This window comes from Pinus tabuliformis, chromosome 7, assembly GCF_031772625.1.
Source record: "Pinus tabuliformis cultivar Carrire ecotype Pingquan chromosome 7, CPIR1, whole genome shotgun sequence".
NCBI lineage: Eukaryota > Viridiplantae > Streptophyta > Pinopsida > Pinales > Pinaceae > Pinus > Pinus tabuliformis.
The window spans coordinates 2,073,302,582-2,073,318,495 of NC_142293.1; the positions used below are offsets into that span (position 1 = coordinate 2,073,302,582).

At 40.6% G+C, this 15,914-nt stretch overlaps 1 protein-coding gene across 1 annotated transcript; it reads left to right on the forward strand.

The window, feature by feature from the left end:
- The first annotated feature begins 11,444 nt into the window (after window positions 1–11,444).
- LOC149256830 (uncharacterized) lies at window positions 11,445–14,969 on the forward strand. The gene has a single exon (XM_089455474.1). It carries the CDS (start codon window positions 11,445–11,447, stop codon window positions 14,967–14,969), a length of 3,525 nt encoding a protein of 1,174 aa, XP_089311600.1.
- Window positions 14,970–15,914: the final 945 nt, after the last annotated feature.

Sequence of the window (15,914 nt, forward strand, 5' to 3'; positions counted from 1 at the left end):
CCTGAAAGCTCTAGCGTGACTCATGAAGAAGAGGAAGAAATGCTACATGATATATCAAAATTACAAGAGCAAGTGCAACAAGTGTCACTTACACAAAAGTTAACAGAAGCTAAGATAAATGGTGTGGAATCTAAGATAAATGGCGTGGAAACTAATATGGATGATTTGAAGATAGACTTGAAGAGAGGCATGGCAGATTTGAAGACAGATTTGACAAATTTTCTACAAGAAATACTTACTAATGGTGAAAAGGTAGTAAAGGAAACTCATGATGCGAACAAAAGAAATCTTAATCATGATTTCATAGACTCTAATGTGGGATCGAATACCCACCATATTCCAAAAATCGATATGAGGAAGTTTGATGGCAATGATCCCGCAACATGGATATTACACATGGAGAAATTTTTCGATCTCAATAATGTGCAAAACACACAAAAGGTACGTATTGCAACTTTATATTTGGAACCAAATCAATTTGTATGGTATCAATGGCTTTGCTCTCATAAACAAATTATCACTTGGGCAATTTTTACAGAAGAATTGACAGCACATTATGAGGATACAAAAGAAACACTTCTTTTACCCAATTGATGAGCCTCAAACAAAAGGGTTCAATAATGGAGCAAATTGAGGAGTTCCAAAAATTGAACATAAGGGTAAAAAATATTCCAGAGGAGCATAGGATTGATGTGTTCATAGGGACTTTAAAGGATAATATCCAACATGATGTTTGCCTTTGGGAAACTGATTCATTAGAGAAGGCATTCAGGCTAGCAAGAAAAATGGAAAGCAAAATTATGGCAACCAGGAAGCATACCATTCACAACTATAAAAGATGGAAGTGTTGTTGTCTCTAGTCTTCCACAACCTATAAGGTTGAAAACACAAAAATTGGAAGAAAGAAGAGCAAAAGGGCTTTGTTACAGTTGTGATAGCAAATACACTAAAGGTCATAAGTGTGCTGAGAAGAAATTATTCTACATAGATTGTGAAGAGGAAGAAGAAAAGGAGCAAGAAAGGTCAAAAGAAGAGGATATACTCCAGGAACAAAGCCTAGATAAAGATGAAATGAATCCGACCATATCTTGTAACGCATTGGCAGGAATTACCACTCCTCAAACAATTAAGATAGAAGGACAAATCAAGAAGAAAAAGGTAATAGTGTTGATTGATTCAAGAAGTATCCATAATTTTATTCATTGTAGGGTAGCAAAGGAACTGAATTGCTTCTTATATCCAGCACCAGAGTGTCAAGTGATGGTTGCAAATGGAGGAACAATAAATTGCTCTGTAAAGTGCCATAATATCAAGCTATCCGTGGGAGAATGTGTATTGACTAGCCCAATGCTTTCCATTCCAATGGGAGGTGCTGATGTTGTACTAGGAGTCCAATGGCTACAATCCTTGGGTACAATAGCTTTTAATTTTCAAGAACTTTTCATGAAATTTTTTGTGGAAGGAAAGGAAGTTGAATTAAGGGGTATTGCAGGGAAATCGGGAAAGATAATCAATTCTAACAGTATGACAAAGCTTCTAAAAAAGGAAAAAAGGGGTGTAATTGCACAATTATGTTCGCTAGATGTTTCCAAGGTATTTGAGACTCCCAAAGGTCTCCCACCTATTCGTGATCATGATCATGCTATTCATCTGACTCTAGGAAGTGTTCCTCCAAATATCAGGCTATACAAATATCCATATGCCCAAAAGAGTGAAATTGAATGTATGATTGCAGAAATGCTAGAGGTTGGTATAATTCAACCAAGTCAAAGTTCTTTCTCTGCTCCAGTAGTATTGGTGCACAAGAAGGATGGATCATGGCGCATGTGTCCGGATTATAGGGAGCTCAACAAGCTCACTATTAAAGATAAGTTTCCCATTCTTGTCATTGATGAATTATTGGATGAATTGCATGGATCAATTTACTTCACGAAGTTGGATCTTCATTCAGGATATCATCAAATTAGAATGAGGACTGAAGACATTCCAAAAAAAACATTTATAACTCATGAGGGTCATTATGAATTTTTGGTCATGCCTTTTGGCCTTAGCAATGCACCTTCAACATTTCAAGGTTTGATGAATTCCATTTTCAAACCATTCCTTAGAAAATTTGTGTTAGTATTTTTTGATGATATACTAATCTACAACAAGTCTTGGAAGGATCATGTTGAACATGTTGACAGGGTGCTACAACTATTGGAGGAGAAACAATTACATGCAAAAAGATCCAAATGTTTCTTTGGGGTACAAGAGGTGGAATATCTGGGTCATATTGTATCTCATGAAGGAGTTAAGGTATACCCTAGCAAAATTAAAGCCATTAAGGAATGGAAAATCCCCACATCCATAAAGCATATGCGAGGATTTCTCAGGTTGACAGGGTATTATCGCAAGTCTATTAAGAATTATGGGAAAATAACAGCACCTCTAACAACATTATTGAAGAAAGATGCATTTTCATGGACTCCATAAGCAACAAAGGCCTTCAAACATCTTAAAGAGGCAATGTGCCAAGCACCGATCTTAACTACACCAGACTTCACAAAAACCTTTATTGTGGAATGTGATGCTTCAGGAAATGGAATTGGTGCTGTTTTAATGCAAGATGAAATACCCATTGCATTTGAAAGTCGTCCAATCAAGGGAAAGTTTTTACATAAAGCTATTTATGAGAAGGAAATGTTGGCAATACTCCATGCACTTAAGAAATGGCGACCCTACCTAATGGGAAGACACTTCAAGGTAAAAACGGATCATGATAGCCTTAAATACTTTTTAGAACAAAGATTATCCTTTGAAGAGAAACAAAAGTGGGTCACAAAGATGTTGGGTTATGACTTTGAAATCATCTACAAAAAAGGGAAGAAAAATGTGGTGGCAGATGCACTCTTAAGAAAGGATGAGGATGTTGAAGCACTGTTGTGTGCCATTTCTATTATCCAACCAGATTGGATAAACGAAGCAAGGGAGGAATGGAAGAATGACGAAGAAGTGTGGGCACTTATTCAAAAGTTACAACAAGATTCCAATACGTTTGATATATTTAGCTGGCAAAATGATTCGTTATGATTCCCAGCTAAAACAAAAGATTCTTATGGAATTGCACACTTCTCCCTTAGGAGGGCACTCAGGATTTTTAAAAACTTTCCACAGGGTTAAGAAATAATTTTTTTGGGATGGCCTTAAATCATATATTCAAAAGTTTGTGGCGGAATGTTTGGTTTTCCAACAAGATAAAGTTGAAACAATTAAGACATTGGGTCTAGTAAAACCTTTATCCATTCCAAGCCAACGTTGGGAGGAGGTTTCAATGGATTTTATCACATGTTTACCCAAGTCTAAGGGAAAGAGTGTCATCATGGTGGTAGTTGACAAACTTACCAAGTATGCACACTTTTGTGCGTTATGACATCCATTTAAAGTTAGTACAATTTCTACTGCATTTATGGAAACAATTCAAAAGCTACATGGAAACCCAAAGATTATTGTAAGTGACAGAGATCCAATTTTCACTAGAAATTTTTGGACAGAATTATTTTCTTGTCTTGGTACTAAGTTAGCTCATAGCTTATCTTATCATCCTCAATCTGATGGGAAAACTGAGATTGTAAACAAATGTTTGGAAGGATATCTTCGTTGCTTTGTATATGATAAATAGACACAATGGGTCAAATGGTTGCCTCTGGCTGAATGGTGGTATAACACTTCCTTCCATACAGCAAAAAAAATGACCCCTTTTATCGCACTTTATGGATATCAGCCACCATCCATCACATCATATTTAAGAGAAAGTTCTAAGGTTCAAGTAGTGGAACATCACATCGAACATCAACAACAAGTCCTCCAACTCTTAAAGGATAACCTCGTGTTGGCACAGAATAGAATGAAACAACAGGCATATCGACATTACAGCGAAAGAAGTTTTGATGTAGGCGATTGGGTATTCCTATGGCTACAACCATATAAGCAAATGTCCCTCAAGCAAGCTAAGAAGGATAATAAATTATCACCAAAGTATTATGGTTCATACAAGGTATTGCAAAAGATTGGTACTATGGCATACAAATTGGAGCTTCCTGCAGCTTCTCGATTGCACCCAGATTTCCATGTTTCATGTTTAAAGAAGGTTATAGGTGACAAGCTCCCAATTCAAACAATATTTCAAGAACTTGACAAGGAAGGAAAAATTATATTAGAACCAGAAGCAGTCACACAAACAAGAACTCGACAGCTAAAAAATCGATCAATTTCGAAGTATCTTATCAAGTGGAAGAACTTATCCGCTGAAGATTCCACATGGGAGGATGAGAATTTTATACAGAAGCATCTAAAACTACTCAAGCGTTGAGGACAAAACTTTTTTGAAGGAGAGGGTAATGTTGGGTCCCTATAATACTAGTGATTACCCCATTACTATTGTAGTTGTATCCCTTATTAAAATTGTTGTGGCCCTATTGTCCCCATATTCTTATTACTCTGCCCCATAGAATCCATCTATTGTTATTTTTGTGGCTTTATATCATTATTGTTAGGTCGGCTGGGTTATATTGTGACTCCTTAGACTCCTATATATAGAAAGGAGGTTTTGTCATTTGTATCATCCAAGAATTGTTCATTTATGTAATGTAAATGAGGTTGCCCCCTTGAAGAGGCTGAATCTTTTTCTTGAGATGGTTTCACAACACATAAGTACGACATACTTAGTAAAACCTCAAGTTTAAAAGGAACAGGAATATTCATAAATGAAGATCTCATTCTAGAAGATCAAGTAGAATTACGAAAGGAGGTTCAAAAGGTAAAAGAACTAGAAAGGAAGGAAAATGGGCAATAATCGGAAATAAAAAAGCCTTTATTTGAGATAGAAACCAAAAAAATAGTAATCAATAGCAATTAAACATGCTCCAAATCCTTTCTTGGAATTGTCGAGGCTTCCCATGGAACAAAGGCCCCAAGCTAAGTTGAATTTCAAATGATGTTGATATTATTTTTCTTGTTGAAACTTGGGAGCACGAAGAATCTAAGGTCCCTAACATAGATGGCTTTACACTATGGTCTACCTGGAACAAGCGATCCTCCTGTAGAGGCATTAAGGGAATAACTTGTCACATTAAGAAGAACATCTCCCCCCATGCTAGGATTTATAAAAACGACCCTCACAACCAATATAGTTGGATAGAGATCAGTGACATTAATAATAAAAATTCATACATAGCAATATGTTATTTTCCCCCCATCAATTCTAACTTCTATAAGACGAAGAATCTAGATAAAACTAACCCTTACAATGGTTTAGAGAATGATATTTCTAGCCTAAGGAATGGCAGTAATACCCTTTTAATAGGCGACTTTAATGATCGAACTTCAAACAACCAAGCTATTATTCTAAGCAATCATTCCAACCCTAATCCTCTTTGGTTAGATGAAGACCTTACTCTGGCTAGTAGGTATAAAAGGAGATCTAAAGACCTTGGGGAAAATTTGTTTGGGTCGAAGCTAGTCAAGCTCTGTAGTGCTTAGGATCTCGTAATTTGCAATGGTCTAGAGAAGTGGCCCAATTCCAGCAAGATGACCTGCATCCATGGACTTCATAGCAGCGTGGTAGACTACGTTATTTCTGATCTCCCGTTATACAACAAAATAATAAATTTTGACATTTTAAACGACCATGAACCTAAATCTGATCATAGGCCTTTACTTATAACTCTCAATTTTGTCATACATAGAGTTCCCACAGAAAATAATACTTACAACCAAAAGAACTTAATATTTGATAGAAATAAAAACGTTCTCTTTCTAAATGAATTAAAAACTAATTTGTTTCCTTTATCTAGTATAAACAACATAGAAGGCCTCTATCATAATTTTACTATAACCCTTTCATATTCTATTAACAAGTTCTCAATTGAAGTTTCAAATAATAAAAGAAATAGCAACACCAATCCATGGTATGGAAAAGATTGTAAAAGTGTGAGGAGAGAAATTAAGGAAGTTGTTGATGAATCTCTTAAAATGGACAAGATAAAAATATACAAAGCCCTAACTAAAAGGAAAAAGAGGCAGTACATTCATCAAAGATAGGAGAATCTCTTACACCTCTCTAAGGTAGCTCCTAAGAAATTTTGGAGGCAGATTCTGACTAGGAAGACTAAAGATAATAATAAAATTGCTCTTCACGATTGGAATTCCTATCTTAAAAAGCTTTACGAATCTCCAAATGTCATGGATAATTTGGAAAGCATGCTCACAATGAAAGAAGTTTTCTCTTTAGAAGACATTAATTTTGGGGTTAATTGCCTTGCTAATGGGAAAGCTAAGGACATTGAAGGTTACCAGGTGGAAATATTAAAAATTGGAGGTCTTGTCCTCATCCCCCACATCCACAAGCTTTTCAATCAAGCAGTCAAGCAAGGGTTCCCTAAACCTTGGACTGAGAGCCTCATTATCCCTATTTTTAAAAGTGGGGATACAAATAACCCCTCTAATTATCAGACAATTATGATCAACCCTCTCTTAGCTAAGTTATATGGTAGTATTTTCGAAAATAAGTTAAGCATATGGCTTGAAAGTGAAGGTGAGTGGGCTAAAGGCCAAGCAGGTTTCAGAAGGCATCACTCAACAACAGACCACCTCGTTATGCTTAGGATCATTGCAAAGGACTATCGTAATGATAATTCCAATTTATTTTGTTGCTTTGTGGACTTTAGAAAGGCTTTTGATATGGTTCCTAGATACAACCTTTGGAATAGATTAGAAGAGCTAAAGGTTCCTCTCCAGTTGAGAGTTGCCGCTATAAGGTTATACGAGAATGTAATCGCCAAGCTAAAGATAAATGAGGGGTGGTCGAAAGATATTAAGTGTAACATCAGAATTAAACAAGGTTGCCCCCTCTCCCCTACCCTATTTGGCATTTACATCGATAAGCTCGAAGGCTATTTAGAGGAAGCAGGATGTGATGGCACGATCTTAGCTGGGATAGTCGTCATCCTTCTTCTCTATGTTGATGATATTGTTCTTTTCTCAAGGTGCCCATCTGATCTTGATAAGAAACTTAGGCTCCTTAAGGATTTATGCTCTACCATGGGTATCACTGTTAACACTAACAAAACAAAAGTTATGATTATCAAATCCAAGAAGGACACTTATGCTAATTTTATGTATGACAATAATAACTTGGAGGAAGTGTATTCTTACAAGTACCTAGGAATTGATATTCATCACAAGCTCAACTCAAACCATAACATTGAGAAAAGGATTAATGGGGGGTGGAAAGCTTATTTTGGTCTTGAAAATAATTGTAAAAAAGAAAACCTTGTAATGTGGGATAAAAAGAAGTTCCTCTTTGAATCTTTTGTCACTCATGTTATCTTATATGGCTATGAGGTTTGGGGTTGCAGCATCTCCAAAGAATCATGGAGAAAGATTGAGCAAATTCAGAAGCGTTTTATAACTTATAACCTAAAAATTAAAAGTAATACACCCTATCCTATTCTCATTATAGAAGCAGGTCTTTCCCCTATTGAGAGCCTAGCTATGATTAGGTTTCTGTTGTACAAGCACAAACTCAATAACAAAGACGATCATAAACTTCCTAAGCTAGCTTCAAATTCTAGCCAAAACCACCTAAGGCTCAATCATGGGTGGCATAAAGGCACAAGGGCCTTGTGAAACTATTGGGAGATCAACGAAAATGTTGCATTGCAAAACATTAATAACATTAAAGATATTATTACTTCTAAGTTCAAAGAAAAAATGTGGTGTGAGAAAGGTTTAGCGGTTAAAAGAAAATTAAGTTATTATAAGAAGGTCATCAACCCCACCCTAGAAGATCAAAAGTATCTCTCTATTTTAACTAGCTCAAAGAAAAAAATTAATATAGCAAAGATTAGAACGAATTCTCATGAGCTCCATAGTGAAATAGGTCGTTGGGTAGTTCCTAAAACACCATGGATGGAAAGGATCTGCCATATATGTGAGAATAGGAACATCGAGGATGAAAACCACCTCCTCTTAAAGTGCCCTGCGTACAACCACATTAGATCTCAATTTCACAATCTTTGTTACAATACTGACCTTCCTAGCCTTTTACAATGTCAAAATTATAGTGAGCTCGGGAGGCTTCTCTCCAAGCTTTTTGAGCATAGGAATAAAATCTTAAATCAAAATAAATCATTTTTTTTTTTAGATCCGATAGACCAATGTTTGGTCTCAGTGAAAATTAACCATTATCATCATAAAAAATGTAATAATAATAAAGAAACAATCGATTCAAGACAACAAAATAAATATTTTCAAGACAATTCATTTTGAAGTAACTAATCTACATTATGTTACGGGATCAAAGTGCTCTTTTGATTTGTGAATTGCAAATCTGAATAGGCATATACCATTGCTTCCTATTGCTTCCGGGGGAATTGCATTCATATAGTATTGAGAAATTAGATGAAAGTGTTATTTTAACCCATGTTAATTGTAAATTTGAACAAGCATATTTTTTATTATTTCTCAAATATAATTATATTTTTAAAGTTATTTTTTATTTCATGTTAAATTATATAAGTTGTTAAGTTATACATGTTATTAATATTATTTTGATGTATATAGTATTATTAATTTAATATATTATATGTTATTATTATTATTATTATTATTATTATATATATATTAATATTAATATTAATATTAATATTAATGAAGTGTTTATTTGTGTTATAGGAGAAAATGTAAAGTTTTAAGATATTTTAAAATCGAAAAATGTAAGTTTTGTTGGTTCAATCAAAATGATTAAAATAAACTTTGTTTCTGTCGTCAGATTTTTGGAGAAATAAATAATGTTACATCGTTTTTGTCATGAGATTTCCTGAAATGAAATTATGATGGAGTTTTTAAAAAAATAGCTTATTTGGATGGGAGCTTGGTCTAGGGTTCTGAGAAAACCCTCAACGGCGCAGAACACGCAGAACGGATCTTACCAGGACACTGAAAGGAAACCCCTGCAGCGTGACAGAGCTGCAGCATAGCAGAAAGGCGCAATGGAAAACCCGCAGGGGAGGGCATCAGAGCCCTCCCCTTCGCTGCACGATCATGAGCAAACTGTAACCTTCGGATCGGTCGACAGGGAGATTCTCAACAAAGGAAAAAAGCATCATACTGACGGCAATGATACGGGAAGACGAGAGGATGAGGACAAAGACGGAGGCACACAGGACGGGAAAGACACTGCAAAAGAGAGTCAGAAAGTCACCTCAACCACATGCAGACCAGTAGCCAAAGAACGGCCACGAATAGAGCTGCCGGGAGACAAGATAGACAGGCGAATAGAGTACATGAAAGATCATGCCCTCATAGGGAAGTTCATAGGGTTCTGGCCTACGGAAAGAGCCTTAAAGGGTTGGATTGCAGTGAAATGGAAACCCAAGGGAGATGTCACTCTGCAACTAGGGCCGAAAGGCTTCTTCACTGCAATCTTCTTTTGCCTGGAGGATAAATATAGGATTCTAGGAAATGGGCCTTACTTCTTCAACTCAGCAGGACTATATCTGAGGGAATGGATTCCAAGATTCAATCCCGACAAAGAAGATCTCACATGGGCGCCGGTCTGGATCAGACTGTACTCTCTTCCAGACGAATATTGGGACGAGGACATTCTCAAAGGCATAGGAAACGGAGTAGGGGAATTTATCAGAGTGGCAGAAGAAACCAAATCGCGTAAGTACATTTCCTATGCTCGAATATGTGTTTTCATTCGACTGAATGAAGCTTTACCAGAATCGGTTACTCTTGCACACCGAGATGAAGAATGGATCCAGCCTCTCGATTACGAGCATGTTCCCTTCCGCTGCAGGAAGTGCCATGCCCTGGGGCATCTTTTCAGGGATTTCCCTCTAAACGCCAAGGCCAATCCCCCTGATCTCCCCGAAACCCAAACCCAAGAAGGCTTTATCAAAGTCCCTAGTAGGAAGCGCGCATCTAAAAAGCACCAGAATGGGTTTATGCCCCAGCAAAAAAATTCCAATAGCCCTGAAACCAAGAATAGCTTTGAAATCCTTGCGCAGTCCTCAGATGAACAACCTCCGATTTCTGAGACAAACCCCTCTCAGCCCTCTTCATCCGCCCATCCACCCCCCTCAGCTTCCCCTTCGCACTCTCAACCCCCCATTATCATTCCCACTATCCTCAGCCGAAGTCAGAAAGATACAGCAGAGATCCACAAGGACATGGAAGTTGATGGAAAGGCAGACCTCCCCCAGAACCCAGAGATCAATACAGAGGAAAGCAATCAAGTGCAACAAATGGAAGAAGAGCCAGAAAGCATAGATCTAATTGGCCTTGACATTCTGGAACTAGAATCAGCCTGCAAAAAGAAAGCTTACGACACAATATCAGAGACTCAACTCAATAAGCTGGAATTGGTCATCTCCAGGGCCTATCATCAGCACCTACTTGGGATACAACCAGGAAGCCATTGGGATGGCAGCCTCCGCCCAAAAGACACTAAAAAGAGAGGTAGAAAAACAGATCTCCAAAGAACGATTGAGATTGGGAAAATCCTGGTAGATTCAGGCAGGTACGCAAAACTGACGAAGTACTACAAACCCTCTATAAATAGTTGAACCATGAAGCTCGTATCCTGGAACATAAGAGGGCTTAACGGCCCTGGAAAACTCAGAATGCTAAAAAACATGATTAAAATGGAAAAGCCTCAGATGTGCTTTCTCCAGGAAACCAAGTGTAACAGCTCCACACTAGGCAGTATACTCTCTAAAGCTTGGCCAGGCTGTCGATCGGTCGCGGTTGACGCCTCAGGAGCCTCAGGAGGGCTTGCTATAATTTGGAATACCCAAGAGGTATCCCTTTCAGATTTTCACGCCTCTCATAACCTCATTCAGGCGGCATTTCACATATTGGGCACCAACATTCATGGCAATATATCAAATGTATACTTCCCGCAAGACACTGGAAGCAAAATAGCACTCATTGACACAATAGAAGTTCTGAACAGTAACAGGAGGTACCCTCTATGGATTGTCGGAGGAGACTTCAACATGATTACTAAAAGCGAGGAGAAGAAAGGAGGAAGAAGCAGAATGGAACCCGAAGTTGCTCGCTTCAAGGACTTCATCCAAACTGCATCTCTCATAGACATGCCATTCTGCAATGGAACTTTCACCTGGAGCAATCGCAGGGCTGGCAAACATCAAATCGCCTCTAAACTGGACTGATTCCTCATCTCAGACAACGCGGTCCATCTAGGAGGCGACATCTCAGCTGCAATTTTGGCGCATACTGGTTCGGATCACTGGCCGATTGCTTTACAATGGCAAAGACCAGGTGATTTGACAAAAAGACCCTTCCGATTTGAAGGGTTCTGGCTTTCACACCCTACATTCAGAGATTTTGTTAAAACTACCTGGGCAGCCTTCATCCCCCCAGAAGGGTCAAAAATGTATCAGTTCCAACAAAAGCTTAGATTTCTTAAATACCACCTTAAGAGATGGAACAGGGAGACTTTCGGGAACATTTTTAAGGCGCAACAAGATCTAAATCAGGAACTGGAGGAACTCCACCAAAAAATAGTCACAGAAGGGCATTCGGAGGCCACCCTGGAACAGGAAAGGCTCATCCACAGCAAACTCGAAGAAAGGAGGAAGCAGGAGGAAATCTACTGGAGGCAAAAATCTCGGGTCAGATGGCTGAAGGAGGGAGAACGCAACACCAAATTCTTCCACAGAACCACTGTGCAGAGGAGGATGCACAATCACATTCCTTTCATCCAAAATCTAGAAGGGGCGAAAGTAGAGAAGCATGAAGATATAGAAGAGGTCATCCTCAATCACTTCCATCAAGTACACCAGGAACAGGTAGCAGATCGGCAACAGGCTATCGGAAAGATAACCAGCAATGTACCAAAGCTCATCACGGAGGAACACAATGAGCTTCTCCTCCACCCTATTCTCCCCCAGGAAGTGGATGAGGCTATGTCACAGCTTAAAGAGGGAAAGGCCCCTGGCCCAGACGGCTTCACCACCACTTTTTTTCATGCTTTCTGGGACATGATCAAATTGGAGATTTGGCAGATAGTAGAAGAATCAAGAACCCTACGCTGGATACTTCCCTCCCTCAACTCTACTTTCATTACTCTCATCCCCAAAGAGGAGGAATCTATAACCCCTGATAAATTTAGGCCAATAGCTCTCTGTAATGTCATATACAAAGTTATATCTAAAGTTATTGCAAACAGGCTAAAACCCCTCCTACCTCTGCTCATATCTCCTGAACAGTCGGGGTACGTAGAAGGGCGACAGATAATGGATGGCATTATCCTCACGCACGAAATTGTTCACTCCCTCAAGCACTCAAAGCAGGCAGGTATGCTTCTTAAGCTGGATCTCTCCAAAGCATTCGATAAACTTAGCTGGACTTACATTCATCATATGTTAAAAGCCTTTGGTTTCTGCCCCATGTGGATTCGTTGGATCATGAGTCTCATCACATCCACCCACCTCTCCATTCTTGTAAATGGTATCCCCTCACGCCCCTTCAAACCCTCTCGGGGTATTAGGCAAGGGGATCCTCTATCCCCCTTCCTGTTTGTTCTTATGGCTGAGGGCCTCGGCCGGCACATCAAGCATGCCCTCCTCTCTCACCAGCTCAAAGGCATTTCTGTCCATAACACTCCAGCTACCTCTCATCAGCAATTCGTTGATGACACTATGCTTTTTGGCTACCCCTCTGTCCAGGAGGCCTCTTGCCTAAAAACCCTTCTCAATGATTTTTCGGAAGCCTCTGGCACCAACGTCAATTGCTCCAAATCTCAGATTTTTTTCTTCCACACTCCTCCGTCTGTCAAATCGGTTGTAACTCGTATTCTAGGCTTTCCCTCAGCAACCCTTCCCTCTAAATATCTCGGAGCCCCTTTAGCTGTTTCAGCCTTAAAGAATCCCGCATGGCGCTCTCTCTTAGAGAAGCTGGAATCTCGACTCAACCTCTGGACTCACAGAACTCTAAATCTTGCTAGTCGTGCGGTGCTCATTAAGTCAGTTCTTCAGGCCATGCCTCTCTACCTGTTCACAATCCTTGCAGCGCCAAAATGGGTTCTAAAGAGAATAAGGAACATTCAGCGTGACTTTCTATGGGGCAGCTCGGCTACAAACCGCAAATGGGCTCTGGTCAAATGGTCTACTGTCTGCTTACCGAAAAACAAGGGAGGTATTGGGCTAAGGGACCCTGAGTACAGCAATTCCATTATGAATGCCAAGATCTGGTGGCAATGGGTCACTAATTCAGAAAAGCCTTGGGTAAAGATATGGACTGCCAAATATGCCGACAGTAGACCTCAGGAGGAGCTTATAAGATTCACTCCTACCGAGAAGGGGTCGCTAATCTGGAATGCGGCCAAACAACACTATCAGCTAATACAGAAGCACAGCTTCTGGGAAATAAAGAATGGTCGCACGGCAAGATTCTGGACAGATGCTTGGAACCAGATGCCTAAGCTTATCAGTGTGCTCCATCCATCTCAAATACCAGACAGGCAGGAACAGCAGCAGGAAAAAATACACCAATTCTGGATGCAAGAGATAGAGCACGGATTCAGAAAATGGAGACCGATTAACCATATTCTCAATAGGACAAATACTAGTGAGGAAGAAGAATTGGCGAAAGAGTTAAAGAAAAGAAACATTAGGTATGATGGAGATAATGACATCCTTAGATGGGGATACCAACCCAAAGGAACCTACACTACCTCCGAAGCTTACAACCTGGTTTGCAACCTCCCCACTCTCCCAGATCCAATTTGGAGCAAAATCTGGGGTCTCGGATCGTGGCCCAAAATCTCTTACTTTCTCTGGCTGGTAAGTCATAAAAGAATTCTCACATGGGATAAACTAAGAAGACGAAACTTTCAAGGTCCTTCTATCTGTCATAACTGCAATCAAAGTGAAGAAACGCTACAACACCTCTTGGACGCATGCCCTCTAGCCAATTGGATATGGGAAAAGGTAAGCTTCAGATGCCAAAAAAAATGCAGAGTGGAGAACGACATCACCAACTCCATAAGACAATGGCCACAGAATCCCTACAACAGCGAGATTCTCAACTGCCTATGGAACATCATCCCTGGACTAGTCCTCTGGAACATCTGGAAGGAAAGGAACAGACGAATATTCAAAGACAAGCGCTCTCCAAACGAAGAAATTTGGAATAGGCTTCTAGAGAATCTCAAAGAAACGATGTCGCTTCGGACATGGACAAAGGAGGATCTCCCCTCAATGGATAACGAGAAAAACATCTACAATAATTGGCAACTGCATCTGCCTCAAGAAAGCCCCAAGAATGGTCCCTCCAAAAGCAGTACCAAGGACAATTGCTCATGGAATCCCCCCCCCAAGTACTCCTATAAACTCAACTTTGATGGGGCCTCCAAAGGTAATCCGGGAGCAGCCGGGTTTGGAGGTATTTTGAGGAACCATGAAGGTACTCCCCTGCAGGTTTACTTTGGAAATATGGGATGGGATACCAACAACTCGGCAGAGCTTGAGGGACTCTGGCAAGGTATGCAGCTAGCTCGGAATCTCAACCTTCAACCCCTGATTGTAGAAGGCGACTCCCAAATCCTCATAAACATGGCAACGCGCTTACAGAATGGCTCTCAAGCTAGGAAAATTGCTTCTAGCTGGAGGCTAGAGGCTAGATTGAATGCCATTGCACAAGATTTGCGCAATAATAGAGCCATCTCCTTCAATCACACGAAAAGAGGGGGTAACAAGGTAGCTGATCTCCTTGCCAACATAGGGGTTGAAAATGATCAAACTCTCCTCTCAGGAGATACAAATATAATTCCTAACAATCTCCAGGTCCAGGAGTGCGAAAGTCTGATCCAAAGAGAGGCTGCCCCCCTGGATGCAGGTGACACGCCAGTAGATAGAGAGGAGACACATGCCAGGCATGTGATGCCTCAGGCATAAGGACATTCTCCCCCGTCAGTTCGCCGCCATGGAATATAGGTCGAGGCTCACCGTAAGTCGACATTCAATGCAGCATTCAAGTTGCAGGTCCGTCAGCAAAGAGCAGTTATGGCTTTCGCAGTTCGAGAATGGGAAGCAGGGTTTAAGAAAGGTGAGGAGGGGGTTCAGCACAAGCAGTTTCATGCTTGGCATTCGGTCTTCTCTGGTCAGGTGTTGGTATGGTCTCTGGCCCTCCCGGAGGCATTATCTCCTGCTCCTTTGCATTCTGTATGTAATTCTGGTATTGAAAGACCTCGGTGTGTTTTTCGCCTTTGTTTCTTTTCTCGCCTCCCGCTTGCCTCTCAGCCTTTGCCGCCATCCCATCCCGTTTCGCTCTTCAGCTTCAGTGCGAGGGCAACAATGGTTCTTCCCCGGGAGCGTTTGCTCAGCAGACGAGGAACTACACGAGGAGGCTCCTCTCGGACGCCTGCTGAAGGTTCCCAGCCCTTTTGTTGTCATTGCCGCTGCCATAGCTTTCCTGCTGCTCATCCTATCCAATCCAGACAATTCATGGACTCATACAGCCCGGACCAGGACTCATTCCCTGCACCTGCATTCGGCTCAGCCATTTTTGCCTTCAATAGCTCGATGGATAGACCTCGCATTAATGCCCATGTCTAAGTACTTTTTCTGGAGGAGGCACAATCCGTCAACGATGAGAACCGCCACCAAGGGATGCAACAGGGTGAAAGCCCAGAATTTGCCCAGGCCTCGCCTGGGAAGGAAGTGGAGGAGGTCCAGGCCTCGCATGGGAAGGAAGCGGCTCAGGCCCCCAGCCGTATTCAACCTCAGGAGGCATCTACGTCTAAACAGGCTGATACCCTCCTTGACCCCTCCCCTTCTGCGGAGGAATTTAGTCGATTCGGGTGGTATCTGATGGTCGAAGAGGAACCAGAGGAGTAGCTG